This window comes from Oncorhynchus tshawytscha, linkage group LG02 (assembly GCF_018296145.1).
Source record: "Oncorhynchus tshawytscha isolate Ot180627B linkage group LG02, Otsh_v2.0, whole genome shotgun sequence".
Classification (NCBI taxonomy): Eukaryota; Metazoa; Chordata; class Actinopteri; order Salmoniformes; family Salmonidae; genus Oncorhynchus; species Oncorhynchus tshawytscha.
Window position 1 is genome coordinate 46162948 of NC_056430.1, and position 15173 is coordinate 46178120.

The 15173-nt window shown below is 42.9% G+C and overlaps 2 protein-coding genes across 12 annotated transcripts in view; one reads left to right on the forward strand and one right to left on the reverse strand.

The window, feature by feature from the left end:
• Positions 1-9204, forward strand: part of LOC112244850 (protein disulfide isomerase Creld1) — a 29939-nt gene extending 20735 nt beyond the window's left edge. Inside the window, exons 2-7 of the mRNA XM_024412680.2 lie at positions 70-259; positions 591-674; positions 1711-1806; positions 1995-2138; positions 7623-7883; positions 9035-9204. Of these exons, the coding sequence (XP_024268448.1) occupies positions 94-259; positions 591-674; positions 1711-1806; positions 1995-2138; positions 7623-7843 (711 nt within the window). The 5' untranslated portion in view covers positions 70-93 and the 3' untranslated portion in view covers positions 7844-7883; positions 9035-9204. The remainder of the gene's footprint in view (positions 1-69; positions 260-590; positions 675-1710; positions 1807-1994; positions 2139-7622; positions 7884-9034) is intronic.
• The window catches only part of LOC112244872 (nuclear pore complex protein DDB_G0274915), a 710200-nt gene that overhangs the window by 597594 nt on the left and 97433 nt on the right, over positions 1-15173 (reverse strand). The window lies entirely within an intron of this gene.

The following is a 15173-nucleotide window of genomic DNA, read 5'->3' on the forward strand; positions in this document are numbered from 1 at the left end:
CTATCCTGTCTGTGTCCCCTGGTTCCTATAGAACTCTGTGGTCCAATCCACTCTCTCATACTGTCTCAGTGGCTGCTTGATAGGGAGGGTGTGATGAGGACTGGCTGGCCCCTCCTTGCTGCAGGGCTGTACTCAGTGCTGTCCCAGGTAGTTCTGGTCCGAGGCTGTATGGACTCCTGTAAGGAATGCTCAGGGCCTCAGAATGACCTGTGTCTGGAGTGCAGAACAGGCTGGACCCTCCATGACAACACATGTGTAGGTAAGTGGGACTGTGTGTGTGTGTGTGTGTGTGTGTGTGTGTGTGTGTGTGTGTGTGTGTGTGTGTGTGTGTGTGTGTGTGTGTGTGTGTGTGTGTGTGTGTGTGTGTGTGTGTGTGTGTGTGTGTGTGTGTGTAGAGAGAGAGAGAGATATATTATGTATGTGTGTGTCTCAGATAAATGAAGAGATGCATAAACATCTAATATCTTTCTAAATGTTGGTGTTTGTGTTTATAATGTAAAATGCTTCAATGTACAATCTTACTGTTCTGTACTTTATACAAAACCTGTTCTGTTGTGTTGCTATTAATATCTGTTGCTGTTGTGTTCCAGACATAGATGAGTGTGGCACAGAGCTGGGCCAGTGTCCCCCCAACACCTACTGCTTCAACACAGAGGGCAACTATCAGTGCAAAGGTCAGTGCTGCTACCAGGGCAGAGGTCAGTGCTGCTACCAGAGCTCACTTCTTCCTCTTCAACAGCCAGTCAGAAGTTGATTGGCTGTCGGTCGGAGGCTGAGCAGTTGGTCGGCCTCCGACCGCAAGGCACTACAGAGGGTAGTGCGAAGGGCTAGTAAATCACTGGGCCAAGCTTACTGCCATCCAGGACCTCTATACCAGGCGGTGTCAGAGGAAGGCCCTAAAAATGGTCAAACACTCCAGCCACCCTAGTCATAGACTGTTCTCTCTGCTACCGCACGGCAAGCGTTACCGAAGCACCAAATCTAAGTCCAAGAGGCTTCTAAACAGCTTCTACCCCCAAGCCATAAGTCTCCTGAACATCTAGTCAAATGGCTACCCAGACAATGTGCAGTGCCCCTCCTCCCCCTCACCCCCACTGCTACTCTCTGTTGTCATCTGTGCATAATCACTTTAGTAACTCTACCTACATGCACATACTACCTCAAATAACCGTTGGCCCCGCACATTGACTCTGTATCGGTACCCCCCTGTATCCTGTATATAGTCTCGCAATTGTTATTTTTATCTCTTTTCTCTTATTCTTATCTGTATTATTTTTGAAACTGCATTGTTGGTTAGGGGCTCGTAAGTAAGCATTTCACTGTAAGGTCTACACCTGTTGTATTCGGCGCATGTAACTAATACAATTTGATTTGATTTTAAACACTCTATGGGGCGAATCCTAACTTCCCCTTGAGTAAACTTTTTGTTTCCAAATTATATAATTTTAAAACAGGTGACATTTTGTCATAAGACTATCAAGAGCTTCATTGTATAGATAAGAGTTGTCTTGAATACCACAGAGATCCTATTCAATTTTATGTGTAATTCTATGTTCAATACAATTTCATTCAGAATCCATAAGATTTCTTCAGTTTGCTGTATACAATTATATTATAATCTCTGAAACATAATCTCCTCTCCCATTAGTGTGAAATGTGAGCTGTGTATGAGTGTTATGAGTTCATGCAGATGGATTGGTCTTCCACCAGGCTGTGACCAGGCCTGTGTAGGCTGTATGGGTGCTGGGCCAGCTCGCTGCAGGAAGTGTGCTGCAGGCTACAGACTAACCGGAGCAAAGTGTTTAGGTAAGTGGCCTACTTTGTGTATGAGAATGCATAAAGTATGTATAAGGATGAGTGTGTGTGTGTTTGTCTGTCTCTCTGTCTGGATGTTTGTCAGTCTGTCTGATTCTTAGTCCAGAAGTATTTCTCTCTCTCTCTCTCTCTCTCTCTCTCTCTCTCTCTCTCTCTCTTTCCCTCCCTGCCTCCCTCAGATATAGATGAATGCAGTGAGCGGGTTCTGGCGTGTTCAGGGCTGGATGAGATCTGTACCAATTTGGATGGTTCTTTTCACTGTGACTGTGCTGAAGGCTTCACACGCAAAAACAACGTCTGTGTGCAGAAAAAGCTACCCAGTGGTAAGTGTTCTAATCACACATGCTCACACCACGCACTGACGCGCGCACACACACACACACACACCAACACACACACACACACACACACACACACACACACACACACACAACACACACACACACACACACACACACACACACACACACACACACACACACACACACACACACACACACACACACACACACACACATATCTTTCCCACACTCCTTCTAGCTGTATTTATTTAATTTAATTATTTTAGAGATTATAAAACATACATTGAACACCAAAGAGAAGCCACACCGAACACCCAAAGTACTCCGGTTGTAGGTTGTAGGGTGTAGGGTGTAGTATGTGTGCACCTGGCTTGAGCGTTCCACATCTGGATTGTGCAACTTTTGCCCATTATTATTTTCAACATTTGTCAAGCTTGGTCAAATTGGTTGTTGATCATTGCTAGACAACCAACAGATGAGAAAGTATGAATTTGCTTATAGAGATGAAAATTTCAATGAAAATAATGTATTTATACTGGTAAATGTGTGCTTTCCTGTTGATAATTAAATTTCCCGGGGCACGGACATCGACTCTAGGGGGTTAAAGATAAATCTTTTTGCTAAGAGTATTATTATTACTGTTGATTGATTGACTGTCTTTCCAAATCTCCCAACAGTTGTATTTGTAGGGTTAATTTTAAACGAATGTTGTGATTTTTCAGCCATTCCTTAATTTATAACCAGGAACAATCTATCTGTGGGCAATACCAGAATAAATGATTCTGTCTCTTAACAGCAAAACCTGCAGAGCTAAGATGGTTGTATGTTCGTAGCAAGAATTATGTACAGTACTTTAAATTGAAAAACTCAAAGTGTTGAATTTTACGTCGTTTTGTATATCAGCTCATATACCTTGTACCCTGGAATCGGTACATCAAACATTTCTTCCCAGCTATTTTGCAACCTGCATGGCACAGCTGTCAACATTTTGGTTCTCAAATGAAACTGGTATATTTTTCAATTTTTGCAAATGTTTTTCACCAGTTTTGTTCCTTAACATAGGGCAAACAGAACAGTTTCCTACTTCCTCCCCCATCTACTCTCCTCCTCCATTTCTGCTGTAGTGCTGCAATCAACTTGTTGTAACTTTAGATTGAGCAAACCTTCTCATATATTTCCAATAGCTGCAAGTGTGACATAACTCTACCATTCCTATTCATAATATCATAAATATAAAACCCTCTTTAATATTTTTTTTCATAAAGAATTTTAAAAAATCAATGAGTATATTTGTGTTTAACTATAATATTTGTTATTAATGTACTTTGAACAAGATTGAATTTTCAGTTAACCAAAAATGAGAAGTAGCGTGGCAGGTAGCCTTGCATTTATAGCATTGGGCCAGTAACCGAAAGGTTGGTAGATCAAATCCCCTTGCTGACAAGGTAAAAATCTGTCATTCTGCCCCTGAGAACAAGGCGGTTAACCCAATGTTCCTAGGCTGTCATTGTAAATAAGAATTTGTTCTTAACTGAATTGAATAGTTCACTTCCGGCGCCGACAGAGATGGCCGCATTCACTTCCGGCGCCGACAGAGATGGCCGCCTCGCTTCGCGTTCCTAGGAAACTATGCAGTTTTTTGTTTTTTTACGTGTTATTTCTTACACTAGTACCCCAGGTCATCTTAGGTTTCATTACATACAGCCGAGAAGAACTACTGAATATAAGATCAGCGTCAACTCACCATCAGTACGACCAAGAATATGTTTTTCGCGATGCGGATCCTGTGTTCTGCCTTACAACCAGTGCCACGGAATGGTTCCCATGCAGCGACCCAAAAAAACGACTCAGAAAAAGAGGGAAACGAAGTGGTCTTCTGGTCAGACTCCGGAGACGGGCACATCGTGCACCACTCCCTAGCATTCTTCTTGCCAATGTCCAGTCTCTTGACAACAAGGTTGATGAAATCCGAGCAAGGGTAGCATTCCAGAGGGACATCAGAGACTGTAACGTTCTCTGCTTCACGGAAACATGGCTAACTGGAGAGACGCAATCCGAAGCGGTGCAGCCAGCGGGTTTCTCCACGCATCGCGCCGACAGAAACAAACATCTTTCTGGTAAGAAGAGGGGCGGGGGCGTATGCCTTATGGCCAACGTGACATGGTGTGATGAAAGAAACATACAGGAACTCAAATCCTTCTGTTCACCTGATTTAGAATTCCTCACAATCAAATGTAGACCGCATTATCTACCAAGAGAATTCTCTTCGATTATAATCACAGCCGTATATATCCCCCCAAGCAGACACATCGATGGCTCTGAACGAACTTTATTTAACTCTCTGCAAACTGGAAACGATTTATCCGGAGGCTGCATTCATTGTAGCTGGGGATTTTAACAAGGCTAATCTGAAAACAAGACTCCCTAAATTTTATCAGCATATCGATTGCGCAACCAGGGGTGGAAAGACCCTGGATCATTGTTACTCTAACTTCCGCGACGCATATAAGGCCCTGCCCCGCCCCCTTTCGGAAAAGCTGACCACGACTCCATTTTGTTGATCCCTGCCTACAGACAGAAACTAAAACAAGAAGCTCCCACGCTGAGGTCTGTCCAACGCTGGTCCGACCAAGCTGACTCCACACTCCAAGACTGCTTCCATCACGTGGACTGGGAGATGTTTCGTATTGCGTCAGACAACAACATTGACGAATACGCTGATTCGGTGTGCGAGTTCATTAGAACGTGCGTTGAAGATGTCGTTCCCATAGCAACGATTAAAACATTCCCTAACCAGAAACCGTGGATTGATGGCAGCATTCGCGTGGAACTGAAGGCGCGAACCACTGCTTTTAATCAGGGCAAGGTGTCTGGTAACATGACTGAATACAAACAGTGCAGCTATTCCCTCCGCAAGGCTATCAAACAAGCTAAGCGCCAGTACAGAGACAAAGTAGAATCTCAATTCAACGGCTCAGACACAAGAGGCATGTGGCAGGGTCTACAGTCAATCACGGACTACAGGAAGAAACCCAGCCCAGTCACGGACCAGGATGTCTTGCTCCCAGGCAGACTAAATAACTTTTTGCCCGCTTTGAGGACAATACAGTGCCACTGACACGGCCTGCAACGAAAACATGCGGTCTCTCCTTCACTGCAGCCGAAGTGAGTAAGACATTTAAACGTGTTAACCCTCGCAAGGCTGCAGGCCCAGACGGCATCCCCAGCCGCGCCCTCAGAGCATGCGCAGACCAGCTGGCCGGTGTGTTTACGGACATATTCAACCAATCCCTATACCAGTCTGCTGTTCCCACATGCTTCAAGAGGGCCACCATTGTTCCTGTTCCCAAGAAAGCTAAGGTAACTGAGCTAAACGACTACCGCCCGTAGCACTCACATCCGTCATCATGAAGTGCTTTGAGAGACTAGTCAAGGACCATATCACCTCCACCCTACCTGACACCCTTGACCCACTCCAATTTGCTTACCGCCCAAATAGGTCCACAGACGATGCAATCTCAACCACACTGCACACTGCCCTAACCCATCTGGACAAGAGGAATACCTATGTGAGAATGCTGTTCATCGACTACAGCTCGGCATTCAACACCATAGTACCCTCCAAGCTCGTCATCAAGCTCGAGACCCTGGGTCTCGACCCCGCCCTGTGCAACTGGGTACTGGACTTCCTGACGGGCCGCCCCAGGTGGTGAGGGTAGGCAACAACATCTCCTCCCCGCTGATCCTCAACACTGGGGCCCCACAAGGGTGCGTTCTGAGCCCTCTCCTGTACTCCCTGTTCACCCACGACTGCGTGGCCACGCACGCCTCCAACTCAATCATCAAGTTTGCGGACGACACAACAGTGGTAGGCTTGATTACCAACAACGACGAGACGGCCTACAGGGAGGAGGTGAGGGCCCTCGGAGTGTGGTGTCAGGAAAATAACCTCACACTCAACGTCAACAAAACTAAGGAGATGATTGTGGACTTCAGGAAACAGCAGAGGGAACACCCCCATCCACATCGATGGAACAGTAGTGGAGAGGGTAGCAAGTTTTAAGTTCCTCGGCATACACATCACAGACAAACTGAATTGGTCCACTCACACAGACAGCATCGTGAGGAAGGCGCAGCAGCGCCTCTTCAACCTCAGGAGGCTGAAGAAATTCGGCTTGTCACCAAAAGCACTCACAAACTTCTACAGATGCACAATCGAGAGCATCCTGGCGGGCTGTATCACCGCCTGGTATGGCAACTGCACCGCCCTCAACCGTAAGGCTCTCCAGAGGGTAGTGAGGTCTGCACAACGCATCACCGGGGGCAAACTACCTGCCCTCCAGGACACCTACACCACCCGATGCTACAGGAAGGCCATAAAGATCATCAAGGACATCAACCACCCGAGCCACTGCCTGTTCACCCCGCTGTCATCCAGAAGGCGAGGTCAGTACAGGTGCATCAAAGCTGGGACCGAGAGACTGAAAAACAGCTTCTATCTCAAGGCCATCAGACTGTTAAACAGCCACCACTAACATTGAGTGGCTACTGCCAACACACTGTCAATGACACTGACTCTACTCCAGCCACTTTAATCATGGGAATTGATGGGAAATGATGTAAATATATCACTAGCCACTTTAAACAATGCTACCTTATATAATGTTACTTACCCTACATTATTCATCTCATATGCATACGTAGATACTGTACTCTATATCATCGACTGCATCCTTATGTAATACATGTATCACTAGCCACTTTAACTATGCCACTTGGTTTACATACTCATCTCATATGTATATACTGTACTCGATATCATCTACTGTATCTTGCCTATGCTGCTCTGTACCATCACTCATTCATATATCCTTATGTACATATTCTTTATCCCCTTACACTGTGTATAAGACAGTAGTTTTTTTTTGGAATTGTTAGTTAGATTACTTGTTCGTTATTACTGCATTGTCGGAACTAGAAGCACAAGCATTTCGCTACACTCGCATTAACATCTGCTAACCATGTGTATGTGACAAATAAAATTTGATTTGATTTGATTTAGTTAAATGAAGGTTAAATACAATTAAATAAAAAGTAGCTGTATTAAGGCAAAAAATAAATATTTTGAACAAGATATGATCCTTATGAATCTACTGAAGAACAAGTTTGGGTTTAAGTTAAGCTTTAGTATGAGCGAGATTTTCAGTGAGGTTTAGTGCTTTAATATTTAATAATTGATATTCATGATAGAAATAGGCATGTTTAAGCTTGTCTGGCTTAGTGTTCCAGAAATATGTTTTGCTCATATGATTTGAAAAACAAATCACCTGGAGCAGGCAACTCTATAAGTAAGTAAGTAAACTGTGATATAAGTTTATCAGTGTAGTTTTTACCTCTAAGTCGTTGCAGGATCTTGTTTATTTTTGTTAATAACTTTCTATTGAAAAGTAATTTTGAAAATGTATTTATTTCTCTCTCTCCTTCTCTCTCCCTCTCTCCCTGCAGGTGTGGGTGAGAAGGGTCTGTTTGAGGACGTCCAGGATGAAGAGGTTGAGGTTCTACAGCAGATGTTCTTTGGGGTGCTGCTCTGTGCTCTGGCCACCCTGGCTGCTAAAGGAGACATGGTCTTCACCTCCATCTTCATGGGTGGAGTGGCGGCCATGGCTGGTTACTGGCTCATAGACAGGGGAGACCACGTATTGGACAGCTTTCTGAAGGGACGCTAGAACTACACTGCTATCAAGGACTTATTACTATAACCTGTTGGTGGGTATATGTATATAGGACATTTATAATTGACATTAACACCAAGCAGACACTTGCCTGGGTGCCAGTCTGTTAATGCTCTCTTGCCAACTCCTTATGAAATTTTGTCAACATGGCAATTGCATAAGGAGTTGTCAAGAGAGTAGAAACAGACTGGCACCCAGGCTAAACAGACTATTACATGTTATTTGTAAAGAAATAATGATCACTGAGACAAAGTGTTAGTTGAAAAGCTTTAATAATTAACAGCGCTGTGTGCAACTTGCCTTCAACACTATCATGCACTATCATGCGGGGCGGCAGGGTAGCCTAGTGGTTAGAGCGTTGGACTAGTAACCGAAAGGTTGCAAGTTCTAATCCCCGAGCTGACAAAGTACAAATCTGTCGTTCTGCCCCTGAACAGGCAGATAACCCACTGTTCCTAGGCCGTCATTGAAAATAAGAATTTGTTCTTAACTGACTTGCCTAGTAAAATAAAGGTAAAATTAAATAAAACATTTAAAAAAACACTATCATGCAGTCAATTTCAACAAAGATTATAGAAAGGAAACCTGATCACATAAAACAGTGTTAAATAAAATGTGTGTGTGTACACTGAGTGTTCAAAATGTTATGAACACCTGCTCTTTCCATGACATAGACTATTCAGGTGAAAGCTATGATCCATTATTGATGTCACTTAAATCCACTTCAAGCATTGTAGATGAAGGGGATGAGACAGGTTAAAGAAGGATTTTAAAGCCTGTGTGCCACTCAGAGGGTGTATGGGAAAAAATATGTAAGTGCCTTTGAATGGGGTGCCAGTAGTAGGTGCCAGGGAGCTCCGGTTTGTGTCAATAACTCCAACGCTGCTGGGTTTTTCACGCTCAACAGTTTCCTGTGTGTATCAAGAATGGTCCACCTTGGAGTCAGCATCCCTGTGGAACGCTTTCAACACCTTGTAGAATCTATGCCCCTAATGCTAGTTAGTAACTTACTTCAAACTGGGGGGAGGGGTGTTCTTAAAGTTTTGTACAGTCAAAGTATGTTTGTACACTATGCATATTAAGTTATCAATTTCAAAAGAAAAATGACAGAAGTCTCAAAGATGCATTAAATGTTCAAATACAATGTGTGTGTGTCTGCATGTGTGTGTGCGTGCGTGTTTGTAGGTATGCACAGTGATTTGGCAAACTGTCAACGAAAAGTCTTCATTACTCTGGTCCACCCTCCTGCTTCTCTTCGGAACTCCTTCAAGACTGTTGGAAAAGCATTCCTCGTGAAGCTGGTCGAGAGAATGCCAAGAGTGTGCAAAGCTGTCATCAAGGCAAAGTGTGGCTACTTTGAAGAATCTCAAATATAAAATATATTTTGATTTGTTTAACACTTTTTTGGTTACTACATGATTCCAAATGTGTTATTTCATAGTTTTGATGTCTTCACTATTATTTTACATTGTAGAAAATAGTAAAAAATAAAGAAAAAACCTGGGATGAGTAGATGTGTCCAAACATTTGACTGGTTCTGAACTTTGGCTTTGATCATCCTGTCTGGCTGTAGGTCTGTACAAAATAAAAGTATAAGAAGGTTGTGGTAAGAACATCTCATCATGGACAATACAGAACTAAAGGTTGATACAATCTGCATCATATTCACAAGGGAATTCTTACCTCTGAGAATTGGTTTTCTCTGAAAAACGAATTAGGCCATATTATTATATTGAATATAGCCTACCCTATACAATATGACCAAAATTAGTTGATAGATTGTGCCTAACCTACACAATATCACCAAAAGGAGTTGATAGATTAACCAATGTCAACGGCACTAACATTAATATGACAAAGGAAAATGTTTACAAATTATTTGTTAAGCAGAATCAGAAGTACTCACTGGTCCTCCAGCAAAGACAGACAGATGTCAATCCCATCAGGAACACGCCCACTCCAGAAGCCATACCCACTGCTGCCTGCCATAACTGGACCACTGTTTGGTGACATGATGACATCAGGAGAGGTTACTAGCTTTTAATTCCAATGTAAATATGTAAATGGTAGACAGGTGTTAGAATACCACTTTATTACTAGTCTGAGAAATTGTTTCCGTTTTCATGTGTGAGAAAGACAGCTAACCAGTTAAACATTTGACATTTAATTAATTTAGCAGACGCTCTTGTCCAGAGTGACTTACATCAGTTAATTCATCTTAAGACAGCAAGTTGAGACAACAACATATCACAATCATAGCAAGTACATTTTGACTCAACAAGATAGTTATCAGCAAAGCTAGTGCAGTAGGAAAAGGCAAGTGTATTTTTGCCGTGGGATTAATAAAAAGAATACTTAACCAAAACAATTTTTTGAGAGTTTGTGTTCACAACACTGTCTGTGGAGCTTTGACCTCCTGTGTGTACATTTGTGAGGAAAAAAAACATATATATATATATATATATACAAGACCCGTGTAAGATAAAGGTAGTCTATTTGTTTCAGTTTTGCTAACTAAAGAGGACCAACACACCTGATGTAGGAGAAGAAACATTATGAGACAAAAAATGTACATTTGTTTCATATCTAAGAAAAGTACTACCAATATAGAGTGAAAGTACAAGCAGCTATGAATAGGTTAATGAGTAAACCACAGTCAAACCTGGTGCAAGGAAAGTCATTCTAATTATACAAAAAGATGGTATCTAAATGGAATTACATTTATCAAGTATCGCCTTTTTTGTAATGAAGCAAATTTCTAATGATAAAAAACATACAAAAACCTGGAGAACATAAAGCAATTCTATTTGTTTAGGTTCTATCTCCTAACTAGGTAAAGATGACTAACACACCTGAAGTAGGATTCAGTGATGTACTAGGGGTCAAAGGAGAGGTCGAACCTGGTGAGAAGAGAACTCATATTACACAAGAAAGTCTTTCATTAAACAAAATGACCTACAAATCAGATGGACTTAAAGTACACAAATCTGGACTGAAATTACACGCAGCTATGAATAGATCTATTAGTAAACCGTTCAGAGCTTCAATGAATTAATGTGAACAGAAAAATGTCAACTGTAAACTAAGTTACATTTAGTGGGCCTATTTGTCGTTGGTCTCTGTAATGTATCGACGTGACTCAGACTCTGGAGGATCACTCACTTGTACTTTATTCCTGGTCCACCAAGCATAGCCTCCCTCCTTTTCTCACGTGACCCATAGTGCACCACTGGTATTGCACCACTGGGTGTCGCTAATACACTACATCCATCCTCTTCTCAGATGTTTGACTAACATTTATAATAACATTATGAAAAAAGTAAAACAAAACTGCAGATCTATGCATTATAACATAAGAAAACATGATCTAGTGCTCAAAATAAAGTATATCTGGTACAAAGGTAGTTGACAACTTGTTTTGCTTTGGTTGCTGTAGCAGAAGCATGTCACCTTGTTGGATTGTGCTTTCAGTTGCTCTCCTAGATCTGTCTGCGTTCTGTCAGCCCGTCTCCTTCCTTTCAGCATCAGCAAGCCCAATGGTGTTCTCTTGTGGTGCAGCTCCTGGCTGCATGTGGGCTGACAGCTCTGGCTGTTTGGTTCTAATTTGGCGGTTGAACAACAGTTCAGCTGGACTGAGGCCTGTGACTGAGTGTGGGGTACTCCTGTAGGCCATGGGAAACTGTAGTCTGTAGTTCTGTGCACCAATCCTTCCCTTCTGATTGAGTGGTGTGAATTGCTTTGGCAAGCGTCCTGTTCTGTCTTTCAACTTCGCCGTTGGCCTGAGGCCAGTATGGAATGATGCGGAGGTGGCGGGTCCCGTTTTCCAACACATACAGTATGCTCGGAAATCACTTGCAATGAGAAGAGCACCATTATCCGTCACAATAGACTCAGGATAACCATGGACTGCAAACGTCGCCCTTTTGATTATATTGGCGGTGGTGATGCAGTTTAGGATGCTCACATCAACCCACCTTGAGTAGTAGTCTGTTGTTACAAGGTGTTCTCACGTTGGAAACAGCCCACACATGTCAATGGCTAGGATATGCCATGGTTTAGCTGGTACTGTAGCTCTGTTCTGACTGTGTGGACCTGCTTTGGTGGTGTGTCATTGACTTGACATGCTGGACAGGACTTCACGAGCAGTTCAACCTCTTTACCAATGTTTGGCCACCACACTTTTGTGCGCAGTCTCTGTTTTGTTTTTACTATTCCTTGATGCCCTTCATGGGCTAACATCAAAGTCTGATTCTGAGCTGCTCGTGGCATAATAATGTGGTTGCCTCGTTGAACTATCTGTCCAGCAATAGAGAGTTTTTCTTGAACACGTCGGTATGCAGTGCTGCACATGCTCTAATCACCCTGTCTGATGCTTGTTGGTAGAATAGCTAGTACGAAATCCTTTGCTGACATTTATTCCAGCTCTGGTGGGGTGAATGGGTATGGTACTGCGTGTTTGGCTACGTTGTAGAAGTGGTCGTCCCCATAGTGTAGAGATGCCGGAGGGTTCAGAGTCAACCGTGACAGTGAGTCGGCTGCATTCTGAGGCCCAGGCTTGTATACAACCTTGAATCTGTAAGGCTACCTTCTCAGTGCCCATTTCTTGTTCCTCTCTGGTGGTTTGGATTTTGGAGAATACATTGTCTCTAAAAGCTTGCGGTCGGTTACCATTACAAAGTCTTTGCCATAGAAAAACACATCTCTGCATCTTGATTGAAGTAGGTCATGTCGTGTGAACTGGCCAGTACGTTCTTCAGCGCGTTGAATTATTATTCTTGTTCATCTCTCCATGTCCATTTGCTTGACGCTTTTGATAGTCTTCTCAGCGGTACGGATGTGGTTGCCAGATTTGGGATAAATCTGCCGCAGTAGTTTACAAGTCCAACGAAACTCTTTACTTCAGCAGCATTTGTCGGTCTGCGTGTGTTCTGCACCACTTCCACCTTTGACTGTACTGCTCTGACACCGTTCTTCGAGAGAACGTGGCCCATGAACTCCATCACCGCCAGTTGGAATTCACATTTGTCACTGTTGAGGGTGAGACCCCTCTCCTGCAGTCATCTCAGTACTTGTTGTAGTCGTTTGTTGTGTTCTTGTGTGTTTATCCCAAACACAATGACAACATCTGAGATGTTGTGGACCCCCTCAATGCCTTGTAGGACTTGACGGATGATGTGCTGTTATGTCTCTGGAGCAGAGGAGAGACCGAACATTAGTCTCTTGTAGCACCACAAACCTGTGTGAGTCATAAATGTGGTCAAGGAACGAGACTCAGTTCGATCTGATGACATCCCCACTTTAGGTCTAGTTTTGAGAAGACCATGGCTCCTGACATGTCCTCCAGGATCTCTTCGGGGGTGGGGATGGGGATGGGGTGTTGCTCCCGCACAACAGCTTCATTTGCTCTAATCATGTAAGTACAAACTCTGATGTCACCAGTTTTCTTGTGTACTACAACTAATGGGGACACCCATGCTGTAGGTCCATTCACTTTCTCAATAAAATCCATGTCCTCTAGCTCGTTCGTCTTCTCTTCAACCAGCTTACTGACACTGAATGGTATTCTGCATACCGGCTGTGCAAAAGATGTAGCTGTCTCATCTACATGAATTCCTAACTGGGAGTCTTCAGATTTCCAAGCCCTGTGAAACAGTCGTTGTATTCCTCCTGAAGTGCAACTTTGAATGTCTGTGTGTCATCATCTTGGAGTGAGTTTGTGTGCCTCTGGCCCTATGTGCAATATGCCAAGAGCAACTGAAGATTTCTTTCCCAGTACAGATGTCTGTGCATCTTTCACGACTAAAATGTCTGCAGTACCGACTCAGAAATAACAACAGCTGTAATGTGGGCAGTGAACAGGCCCTCAACTGCTAATGGTTGTGTTGAACCATATAGGTAGTCTCTTGGATGTTAGTTTCAATTAAACTTGCATTCGATCTTGCCCACAATATTACAACTTGCCCCAGAGAAAATTAGCATGTTAACTGGCTGGCCATTGATTAATAACTGTATTTTAGCGTCATCAGTACTGCTGGTAAGTGTGAACACATGTTCATCATTGCTGTTGTCTGTTTTGTCATTTTGTGTAGCAGGTGTGTTTGTGACTTGATTTACATTCAGTTTTAACTTTGTCCTGCACGTTTTGGAGAAATGTCCGTCTTTGTTGCATCGTTTACCTTATTTGATGGAACATGATGGCCCTCCTGACCACACGTAACAGCTTTGCCATCATTAGACGCCTTGCCTTTGTTGTATGAAGAAAATATTGCTTTACTTTTTTCAATTTTGTTCCATTCCCCTCCATCTGGGTTGTTCTTGTTCAATTTTCCCTGTTGAATTGTGGTTAGAGTGAGGTCCATCTGGCGCAGAAATCGTGAACGCAACACATTTCAGTGACACTTGTCAATCCCTTAAAAAATCATCCTTGAAATCTCCATAATCACATGTAGCAGCCAACTGTTTCAGTCTGCTCACAAACGTGTCCACTGATTACTAAACAAATGTCTCTCGTAGAGAATGTTTTTTTTGTGTGGAGTGAAGCACTCATTTAGCTTTGTCAACGCAATCTCATAGTCCTTGTCCATCCCCGTGTCATCTAACGTGGTGAATATATCCTGCACATCCGAACCTCCCAAGTGCAATAAAAAAGATTTTTACTCCTGAAGCAGTGATGAACAGTTTAAAACTATTAATACATTTCGCCCATTACAAAACAACACTGGCTAAATAAAGAGAAAAATTATTGATTATTATTGTTATTTGTGCCCTGGTCCTATAAGAGCTCTTTGTGACTTCCACGAGCTGGTTTGTGACAACTGACACTCATTCTTATGTTTAATAAATGTATAGTGTAATGTGTGTGCTTACAATGGTGGCAAAAAACAACATTTGAGAGTGAGCTGACGCTGGTGCTAGAGGGGGTATTCAGTTGGAGGTTGAATGTTTAAAGGGGTACGGGACTATGAAAGGTTTGGGAACCACTGCCTTAGATGACCAATACACCTATTGTAGGACTCTCTGTCATACTGAGGGGCAAAGTAGAACCAGGGCCTTTCTTACTGTTGTAACGAGCTCTGCTATAAAATAACAGTAGTTTGTGGGTCAGAATGAATATATTAATACTATGAATATGCTAAAATATAAGTGAGTCAGATCATGAAGACCTGCAGCCCTGATAGATTTATTTAGATAATGACTCACCTGGAAAAGTGTACCCATCACTGTGTGGAGAGAGAGTTTGGTCCTGAGCTCACTCTGTATTCACAGGTCATCACCTCCTTTTGCCTCACTGACTGTAGACGTCTGAAAAGATCACTCTCAGATA